This window comes from Epinephelus moara, chromosome 21 (genome assembly GCF_006386435.1).
Source record: "Epinephelus moara isolate mb chromosome 21, YSFRI_EMoa_1.0, whole genome shotgun sequence".
Lineage (NCBI taxonomy): Eukaryota > Metazoa > Chordata > Actinopteri > Perciformes > Serranidae > Epinephelus > Epinephelus moara.
Genome location: NC_065526.1, coordinates 3,126,611 through 3,137,725, shown reverse-complemented (window position 1 = coordinate 3,137,725; position 11,115 = coordinate 3,126,611). Strand labels below are relative to the sequence as shown.

At 38.3% G+C, this 11,115-nt stretch overlaps 1 protein-coding gene across 2 annotated transcripts in view; it reads left to right on the top strand.

Moving 5' to 3' along the window:
- The first annotated feature begins 3,225 nt into the window (after positions 1-3,225).
- LOC126408799 (cytolytic toxin-alpha-like) overlaps positions 3,226-11,115 on the top strand; it is a 63,564-nt gene continuing 55,674 nt past the window's right edge. Inside the window, exons 1-5 of one of the 2 annotated variants that reach the window (XM_050074488.1) lie at positions 3,226-3,254; positions 3,589-3,708; positions 4,181-4,277; positions 4,397-4,485; positions 5,802-9,258. In XM_050074488.1, the coding sequence (XP_049930445.1) occupies positions 5,957-7,801 (1,845 nt within the window). In that variant the 5' untranslated portion in view covers positions 3,226-3,254; positions 3,589-3,708; positions 4,181-4,277; positions 4,397-4,485; positions 5,802-5,956 and the 3' untranslated portion in view covers positions 7,802-9,258. Of the gene's footprint in view, positions 3,255-3,588; positions 3,709-4,180; positions 4,278-4,396; positions 4,486-5,801; positions 9,259-11,115 lie in introns of those variants that run through there. The other variant, XM_050074491.1, reaches the window with a different exon arrangement.

Below are 11,115 nucleotides of genomic sequence, written 5' to 3'. Positions count from 1 at the left end.
AAGATATCTGATTGTCTGTCACAATATTAGGCACATTTTGTCAATAAGCTAATTCAGTGTACATTAGAGACAAACTGCAAAAAACCACGCTATTAAAGGACACTGAAATATAATTTTAAAAACGCCATTAACACCCTGGTGATATGGTTATGTAAGTTTTTGTGTTGTCTGCATAATTATGATAACATCAGATGTATAATTACCTACAGACACAAAGTAGTCCCTGTCCTTAAAGCAGGAATTAAACCAGTGAACTGTGCACAAAGGTCCCACACAGTTTTCTAGTAGATCTAGTACTATGTTATGGCCGAATGCAGCACTGAGATGGTCACCACCAGCAGAAGCGTTTATTAGTCTGGCGCAGTGCAGTGTATTCTCGCAGATGTACGTTTTCTACCTTTTTCGCACAAGTAAATGCCACAGCCCGTTTTCTCTTTTCTTTTCCAAGCGCCCAGAATTTTTGGAGGTCTGCATGGAGGTTTTATATTTGTAAAACTTTGCTCAAGCAGAGAAAAGCAATTTGAAATCTGTGCCATTATCACTCATGTGCAGAGCAAGCAAGAGAAACACTGCTGCAGATATTCAGTGGGCGTCATACCACAGAAGTAAACCCAAAAGCTAAAACTTTTTCTTGGCATATGCGCCAGGCAAACAACTCCACTGGACTGAATGGACGCATTCTTGGTGTCCGGTATCTTGTTATTATTTTACATCTCTGGTTTTCTCTGGTCGTGTAGCAGAAAAATAAATTCAAAAAGCCACAAGCAGCATTTATCAGGGTCCAAGCAGTTTGCAAGCATCTGAATGCTTTTATTTTAACTGACAAGAAGCAAAACTCTTGATGCTCCTTAAAACATTTCATTATGATCATCACTACATGCAGATGCTCTGTTGAGGTATATAAATCTGATACTGATGTTTTATTTCAATCATTTCACATTACAATCTTTGCATTATAGTACACATATCATCAGTACACATATCATACATGTACTCTTTTTTTTTTTATAAATACTATAGATTGAAAAGGAAAAGGTTGAAGCTGTACAGCTTATTTGTGCCTTCCCTTAATCAGTCCCATCAATAAATGATTGCAAGAATGGTAACACCAACAAGGAGGAAAAAAAAAACGGAAATGTATCGATCAAGAAAACAAAGTCAATAATTAACAAATGAAACATATGTAAGAGTCACAATACACGTTATTTATCCGATCGTGCATCAATTCTACTATAATTTTCAAGTAGTATATATTTAAACTTCTTTTTAAATTGAAAGATATTTTAACTTTTTTCAGTTCGTCTGGTAAACTCTTCTAATGACAGAAATACACATACTTGTACTACTTGTACGAACTTTAGCTTGTCGGAAATTAAATTCACCTCTTAAATCATATCGCCTGTCTCTGCCAACAAACATTTTTTGTAGTTTACTGATATTTTCTTGCCTTATATACTACCTGTGCTGTTTTAAGATCCACTATGTCAGGGAACTTTAATATCCTTAATCTAGAAAACAGTATATTTGTGTGATGGTTGAACTCTATGTTATTTACAATTCTTATTGCCTTTTTCTGCATAGTAATAATAGGTTGTAGGTTGCTTTTGTATGTGTTTCCCCAGATCGCAGCACAATATGTCAGGTATGGTAAAATGAGGGTACAGTATAGTGTGTGCAATGTTTTGTGGTTTAACATGTGTCTGATCTTACCTAAAATGCCAGTTGCCATCTTCAACCTAACATGGTCTATATGGGTTTTCCAGTTAAGTTTGTGATCTATTTTTGCCCCCAGAAAAGTGTAATCATAAACTCTTTCAAGGCTGAAGCCATCTATACTTACTTCTACCTGTATGTTACGGTGATCTCGTCTGTTTCCAAATAAAATAAACTTTGAGTGTCATCAGCAAAAATTACAAATTTAAGAATATTAGAGACATTAACTATATCGTTTATGTATAATATAAATAATTTTGGTCCAAGTATTGATCCCTGTGGCACGCCACAAGTGATATCTAACTCTTCTACCACTTGCATCAGTGCCAGTGAAGTGGATCTGTTGCTTCTAAAGCCATATTGGCTATCTATTAATAAATTGTGTTTATCTATAAAATTGTCCAACCTTGCAACAAATAATTTTTCTAGGATTTTTGAAAACTGTGGTAGCAGTGATACTGGTCTGTAATTTGTGAATAGTTGTTTGTCTCCTGCTTTGTAAACTGTAGTCTCTATATACAGACTCTACATTCAGTGAATGTAGAGGGTTAAACGCTCCGTGCAGTGAACTAATAAGGCGGAACATAATTGGCGTCACTACAAATTCTGAATCCATCGTAATGGTTCAGCATATTTACTCATATATAAATGGAAGTCGTAAACGGAAATTCGCCTCCTCAAACCGGAATGCCAAAAAATCGGGGGTCTGCCCCCAGAGGCTGTATCGCCGTCTGCGGGAAGTCAGATGCCGAATACCGCCAATGGGTTCCAAGAATGTGTAAATTGGTACTACTTTAGCTGTCTTCATTTACCTAGGAAAAGTGCCCAGTCTGAATGATAAGTTGCATATGTAAGTTAGTGGATCAACAATTTCATTAATGATTTTCTTTATTAGTCATGTCAATACCCATGTCATCACATGAAGTTTTATTCTTGAAGTTGTTTACTATCTCTATGATTTCATTTCTAGTTACATCTCAGAAAAATATCTACTTCTAGAAACGTGTAATGTACCCTATGACCTTCCATGAAAAAGTGTCTTGACTTGCATGACTACATTTGTATTTAATTTTCATTTTCATACCATGCAGCACCTTTGGTCTCTGGCTGCAGAGCTACTGTGGCCTGGTGTCAAAACCTGTAATAAGTCTTTATGACCTTTGACCTCTCAGAAGAGAAAAGCTGCAGATGAAGAACAGTCATGTTGACCACAGTTCTGCTGCTGAACAATAAGTATGTGCTCTGACAGCGATGACTGGTAAAATAATGTGTTAAGGAACCTTGAGCTTTATGGGTGTTATAAATGTGAGTGTAAAATGCAATGGCTTTCTTTCACTTTCGGGTTTACACAGTGTGTTATCAAGTCATAAACACATTTCATGCCCCTGGTTATCACCTCTAGTCCTCTGGTCATTAGATAATTTTTTTTTTTTTAATAGCTGATCAAAGTTCGTGTTAAGACAGTGTGTGTGTATATTCTACAGTGTATGTAGACTGAGGCAGCACTCGTCCTCCCCTCCTGATCAGAGACAAACTGAACGGTAAGTTGCTGACCACACTGAGCTGTTACTCTGTTTTTAATGCTGTTTCAGAGTTCATGTGATGCTGAAGATGACTGTGGTGAAACCTTAACTGCATGATTTTTGTTCAGTTTATGTAAGAAAATCATTATTTATATTTTTGTCGTCTATCTCAGACAAGTTTACTTGGCTGAAGTTTGTTTTTTTTACCTCTCCTACACAGTTGATCCTAATGTCAAAAGAAGTATTATTCAAGTGTATTCCTTTTGGCTTTGGCAAAATTTCAAAACCATTATTCCAAACTCAGCATCAATATTATTAAAGTATTATTTTCTAATATGATTTGTTTCTTTAGAGGCAGTTGACAACTGGCAGTGTGTCCATACACTGTTGGACTTAACAGTGAAGTTAATTCATACTTCCTTCTTCTACACTTCAAGACCATCAACTGCTCGACCATCCAACACAACTAGCTGTAAGTGAAAACAAATTATTACACATTATAAACAGAGATTAACATTTGGAAGCCTGTCAACCTTGTGTAAATAATACTGTGTAAAGTCAGGTTCTCAGGATCTGAAAGACAGAGTTAAACCCTTAAAGTGAAAGCATAAAAGTGACGTTCCCTAAGCCTATAGCCTATCCCACCTATAGCTGCTTTTGCTACACCTGTCAAGTTTTAATGCTAGCTCAGCACATATGCAGCTTGCAATGACAACGGTGGTGAATTTAACTATATATTGTTTTCACAATTTCAAGTTTAAAACAACTGCTTTTTGTTTTCAGACAGAGGCAGACAAAAACATTTGTCTCATTTTTGTCAATTATAACAGCAGCTCTGATGTCAAAGTCATGCTAACTTAGCAATGTTTTTTAACGAAGAATTAACTTACAAAAAAAGAAACAAATAAACTGAAGAAAATCTGATGTCCTGCCTTGTTTTCTAGATGTAACTCCATGCAGCTTGAAATAATCAAGGAACATCAGACTTTGGACATTTAAACCCCACAATGATATCATCTGCACTATCAGATGACTCATAAGGTAACGGTTAGATGTGGTAGTGTCGTCAGTATTTTAATGATCCTAACAATGCTTATAAAGGAAAAAAAAGTATCATCAACACAGCTATTTAAACGGGCTTTGTTCTTTTTGTATTACAGGATTTATGGGGAAACTGATTTAAATCATAAGCAGCAGAAATCACAACAGCACTTGGATCCTAAACCAGACGACTGGACAGCACACTGAGGTTTGCTGTATTTTATCTCCAGCAGTTTTTTTGTTATATTTAATACTTGAGTATTTTTACTACATTAGTCAGCTTTTGCAAAACAAAACTCTGCACCACAGCTGCTGAACAGATTCACACTCTAAAAGTGAACTTGCAAAATTCTACTTCTACAAAACTCAATTTTTAACTTCACTCTGCTGTTAGCTGAACATCAACAGAATCTGAAGTATGATGTTTATTAATGCAGTGCTCTCTGAGACACATAGTTGACCACTCAGGGTGCAGCCCTGGTGACAAAATTTGCTACCATTCATTAGGTGCTACTCAAAGTCAAGGAAGGATCCTTAAATGGCTGTACCCACAATTCTTTGCACACAATTTGCCAGTGGAGCTCGGCAGGATTTTGATTAATATGTCAATTATACAGATTAATATCTCCTGGCATTTTTATTATACAAGAATAAAAAAAATATTGACAGAAACCTTATAATTTACACTTTCCACTGCGTCCACTGCCAAATCTTTATCATTTTTTTTTAAATGAAGTGATCTTGATAAAACAGAAACATTTTTAAATTAATCAGACACAGCAGAGATGGAGCACTAGCCTGTTGCAATGAGTGCTCACCAAAAGCAAGGAATGACTCTTGCCTTGCCTCTGAAGGACGCGACTTGGAAGGATCCTTCCTACCAAGGAAGAATCCTTGACTTTGTGAAGCACCAGTTGTTTATGGGAGGTGACTGATTTGCTGTCCAAAGCATACTGGGATACCTATGATATGGACCAGGCGGGCAATGAGGCGAGAAGGCGTTACAGTTTCAAAATTTCAAAGGGAATTGCTAAAGCCAACTAATGACAATTGTGCTTGATAATCTATCCATGTAAAAGATGAGATAATAACAACTTGCTATCGCAAGACAAGAATGAATTACTGCCTTGTGGTTGTGTGCCTCTGTGAAACAAGAACAAGAACAAATGGCCAAGAATACATTTCATGAGGTTACAGTGACCTTGACGACCAAAATCTAATCAGTTCATCGGTGAGTCCAAGTGGACAAATTTTAAGAAATTCTCTTCGAGTGTTCCTAATATATTGTGTTCATGAGAATGAGACAGACAGCCTGAGAACATAATGCCTTCAGCCACAGCTTTCGCTGGAGCAGAGGCATAAAAAGTTACTTGGCATTGCAAGAAGTAGTTAATTTTACCCTCCATCACTAGAAAAGCTGTTGTACAATCATGATACAAGCAGTAACAGCACAGAGTGGTACACTATCACTGTAGCTGCAAGTGTGAGTTATGTGTCTTTTTAATTTATTGTATTTCAATACAGGTTCAGACCAGAGAGCACTTCACAATAACAGACGCCTTCACCCTTCAGCAAGATGGAAGATCTTCTTTGACTACAAAGAGTCATTCGAGGCACTTCTTCTTAGGGGCGGTACCAAGTGATTATTACAGTAGACATAATTACTTCCCTTCACAATCATGCAGTCCAGACTAAGGTCAGGTTTTAAGTCAGTCTATTCCAGATCAAAATCAAATGGTGCTGAAGAAACACAGCGAACCAAGACTTATGTTAGGTTACGACCTGTTATTTCACCACCAAATTATTGGAATTCAAAGACGCGAGTGTGCATTAAACGGCTTGCTGATACTGTTAAAGAAAAAAGCACACTGCTAAAGCCCCAGCCAGGGTCTCTGCCTGTTTATAAAGTTCCCCTGAAAGAAGAGCAAATCAGTGTTAGTGGGTGCAAGAAATTCAGTTTTGGGGAAGAGTCCACTAAACTAAATCGCACCATTATGGTTCTTGGAACAACTGGTGCTGGGACATCAACTCTCCTTAATGGGATGATCAATTACATTCTGGGTGTCCAATGGGAGGATTCATTTCGTTTTAAGTTAGTTGATGAGGGTCAGTCAAAATCACAAGCTCACAGCCAGACTTCTGACGTCACTGTGTATAAACTCAACCACCAGGAGGGGTTTAAAATAGAGCACTCACTGACCATTGTTGACATTCCAGGGTTTGGAGATACAAGAGGCATAGAAAGAGACAGAGAGATCACGGAACAGCTCCATAATCTCTTCTCTGCTGAGCTTGGGATCAGTGAAATTGATGCTGTTTGTATTGTAGCTCAGGCTGCTTTAACACAACTAACGCCATCACAGAAATCTGCATTTGAATCTGTGCTCTCAATCTTTGGCAAAGATATTGCAGAAAACATCCAGGTTCTGGTGACGTTTGCAGACGGCCAGAAACCACCAGTTCTTGAGGCAATCAGTGCTTCAGGCATCCCATGTCCTGAAAGAAAAGATGGGCTACCAATGCACTTCAAATTCAATAATTCAGCGTTGTTTGCAGACAGCAAATCATCTGCAGCAGACAGCATGAGTGAGGATGACGAAAATGGAGATGAAAGCTTTGATCAGATGTTTTGGAACATGGGGACAAAAAGCATGAGGACATTCTTTGTCGCTCTGAATGTCATGGACACCAAAAGCTTGACCGTGATAAAAGAGGTCCTCAGAGAAAGACAGAGGCTAGAGAAGGCAGTTGAAAATTTGCAGAAACAGGTTAAGGTTGGGTTAGCCAAGCTAGATGAGATAACAGAGAAGGCTGAAACACTTAAAGAGCACGAGGCAGAGATGGGCAGATATAAGAATTTTGAGTTTGAATCCAGCTTCCTAGAGGCTATTCAAGTACACATTACTGGTACTGGAATTTACCTCAACAACTGTAAGCAGTGTCATTTCACCTGTCACTCTCCCTGTAGAAGATCCATTAATACAGGAGACAAAAGACACTGCAAAGCAATAGGATCAGATGGACGCTGCACAAAGTGCCCAGGGAAATGTTACTGGGATGAACATAATGATCAGATGTACAAATGGGAGAGTGAGGAATTGAAGGAAGTAACAACAGTGAAAGAACGTAAAAAGAAGTACAGAAACGCAAAAGATATTAAGAAATGTTATCAGACATGGATTGAAAAACTGATGCATGAATATCAACCCGTGCAGGCTGAGGTGGAGGCACTGATAGCGCGCTATAACAAGAGTCTGAACAGACTTAAAAAGATAGCACTGAAGCCGAATCCTCTCTACGCTCGTGAATTCATTGACATGCTTATTGAGGCAGAGAAATCTGAGGCCAAGCCAGGCTGGAGGCAACGAGTTCAGCCCCTGATAACCATGAGGGAAAAAGCAGACATCATGGCTACAGTCGACAGAGGAGAGATACTCCTCCCGAGTCCAACTATTGACCTCCAGTGTTCCAGTCCCAACCATGACATCACTGAGACTGATACTAAGAGACCAAGACTAAAATGATACCGACACTGACACCAGCAAAAATAAAAAGGACAACACTGACTGATACCAAGATCAACACAAATACAGACCACGACAAAGTCGACACAGACACCAACCATGACTGACTCTGATAAAGGCCAGGATGAAACTGAACTAAATAACAACTGAGTCCAAGAAGAACAAGGTCTTCCTGCTTACCGTATCCATTTAATTATCTACTTTTGTTTTATTTGATATTGATTTGCTTTGTACTTTAAAGCTGCAGTTTTTCTATGTCAGCAACTACATGTGGGACAATGCAATTTATCTGTACATGAAGTCATATAACCATGCAATCTGAATAAGCATCTAAAGCTTCTCCATTGATTCCCCTAAAAGCTATGTATGCTGCTTGCATCATTTTAGAAAATATAAAAAGTTCTGTTTTATATGGATGCTTTATTTGATTTAGAATTACAAATACCCACATTTTAATAATTTGTTTGTCATTTCGGACTGTGTGATCACGTACAAAATGCTCACAAAATGTATATAGGCTGGCAGACGTTTGACTTTACCTTTCTTTGACAACAATTCACTCTGTAAAACAATACAGCAAAAATTGTGTTTGCTTTGTATACTCCCTCCTCCTTCACAAAATCTTAAATTAGTACAATACAGAATATCAAGTATTCATGATCTGAAGTCAAAAAAATTTGTCACATCACTTTCATTTGAAGGAATTGTAAATGATGAAGTTAATTTCTTAAAAAAAGAAAAGAAGCCAGCACTCACGAATGTCCTTTTGGTAAATTTAATAAACCAACTTGGGTGGCGTTACCAGAAACACAGACGTTTCGACAGAAAGTCTTCTTCACTGAAGAAGACTTTCTGTCGAAACGCAGCACTCACATTTGTGAGTGCTGGCTTCTTTTCTTTTTTTCTGCTGCTTTTCGTTGCGCACCTGTTGAGTGGATTTCTTTTAAGAGTGCTTACTTCTTTCCTACGTGAAGTTAATTTCTTAACCAGTCCTGTTTGCTATTAGATTTTAATCAAACTCCATTGAATGTAAGCTTTTAAAGTTTGACAGTGAGATACCTACCATGCAGACATATTTGGAAACATCACTTGCATCATGGTCCTGTGCTCATGTCTGGTCTCATCTTCATGACGAACTTCTGAACCTGCTGGTACCGATGAATAAATGGAAAAGCCACATTAAAGCCAGATTCCTCTACCAGTATGCAGACTTCCACTGCTGTATATATATACCTATGTTTGTTGTCTAACATTTTCTTTGTTTTGTATGGATTTTATTTAACAAAAAAAGACAGTGGTATGATCGTCAAAAAAGTCCCTAAGCTATAGAGTGAGCTGTACAATGTTATTCAACTAGCTGGCTAACTATCCATTCAGTGAAAAGACACGCAGGCCAAAAACAGGCTACAATAAATTGTAAACTTGTGTTTTTTCTTGATATTAAAGTTGTAACTAAACCACTCTCTTTCATTTGGCTCAAAACATTTCAATGACTACAATTGACAGTGTTCTCTTTAGTTAACTTCATGTATAAAAATTGTTGTTAAAATTGACAGCTACCACATACACCTACAGTAACCACACGTTTGCTAGCTAATGCTAAAAGTAGGCTACATTTCAAAATGATGGTGTTAAAGGAATACTCTGACGATTTGTGAGTTATGCCCTTTCTCTGTCATTTTCATATTGAGACAACATGATCAATATCTTTTTTGTGTCTGTACGTCCAGTGGCTGGGTCTCAGCGGTTAGCATTGCGGCTTAGCTTAGCGAATACAATTGAAGTCTGTAGGGGGGTCAGTAGCCTACTCGGTAAAAGTGATCAAATAAACGTTACAGAAACCCTGAAGCTAGCATTTCTGCACGTGCATTTAAAATAAACATGTTTAAACATTAATTCGAAAAATGAGAGTCCTTTTTAGTTGTTTTAGAAGAAGTTTGATATACGGAACTATAGTGTGTTTACATCCTGTGCTGTGATCCGTGGAGGGATACACCAGTGAGCAACAGCTGCAGCTGGCTCTGGGACAGGTACGCTAGGTCAGGTCACTCTGTAAAAGCAAACAAAGAGACGACACGGACGATATTACTCACTCGACTGAAAGCTGTCCATCAGCTCCTGCGGGCCTGTTTTTTCCAGTTTATCTTAGGAACATGAAAAAATGTTTCAATCATGCCAGGACTAGTGATTGCTGCAAAGTTTTCACTCCTTGTGATGCACTCTCTGCGGCGGTTTTCCTCCTGATGATATATCTCTAGCCTCCCAACGATGGTAGCACCACATCCCATTCTGTGCAGCAAAATGATTCCACCTCCGTAGGCATAGGTTGGCAAGCCCCACAGCTACACCACCAATCCTCCCCTGACCTCCGTCTCCCCTCGGCCCCTTGCTGTTCCGCTGCCTCGGAGGATTCAGCCTCTCTTCTCGCCCGCTCAGCATCAAACACATGGAGTTCCTCATCTCTATACTTCGGCTCAAACAGGTATGGCTCTGGGTCTGTGTCCGCTACAAGAAACTCTTCAAAATCACGTTCAAAGTCGTCCATTGCAGCTACTATAGTCTGGAGATATCGTTAGGCTAAATAAACAACTGAGTTTTGTTTACAGGTTACATCTGTGCCTGTACCTGCTCACCGGTGTATCCCTCCGCGGATCACAGCGCAGGATGTAAACACACTATAGTTCAGTGTATCAAACTTCTTCTAAAACAACTAAAAAGGAATCTCGTTTTTCGAATTAATGTTTAAACATGTTTAATTTAAATGCACGTGCAGAAATGCCAGCTTCAGGGTTTCTGTAACGTTTATTTGTTCACTTTGACAGAGTAGGCTACTGACTCCCTATAGACTTCAATTGTATTTGCCAGAGTAGGCTACTGACTCCCTATAGACTTCAATTGTATTTGCTAAGCTAAGCCACAATGCTAACCACTGAGACCCAGCCACTGGACGTACAGACACAAAAAAGATATCGATCATGTTGTCTCAATATGAAAATGATAGGAAAGGGCATAACTCCCAAATCGTCAAACTTGATGTAACTCAACCACCTTTAAAATATAAATGTGTCAACTGCTTGTGACTGATCTTGTTAATATTAATATCTAATGTTGAGACACTGCAAAGAACCATAGCTGATCAAAATGCAATACAGTCTTAGTACAGTCGTCATATTACAGTGTAATTTTGTTGTATATAAAGTTGTGACAAAATACTTACTGACAGAGCACTTACCACTAAAAATATGTAGATTCAATGGATGAATAGGAGAATATCACAAATAGAGGATAACAATGTGCATTTAAAAAGCAAGAAA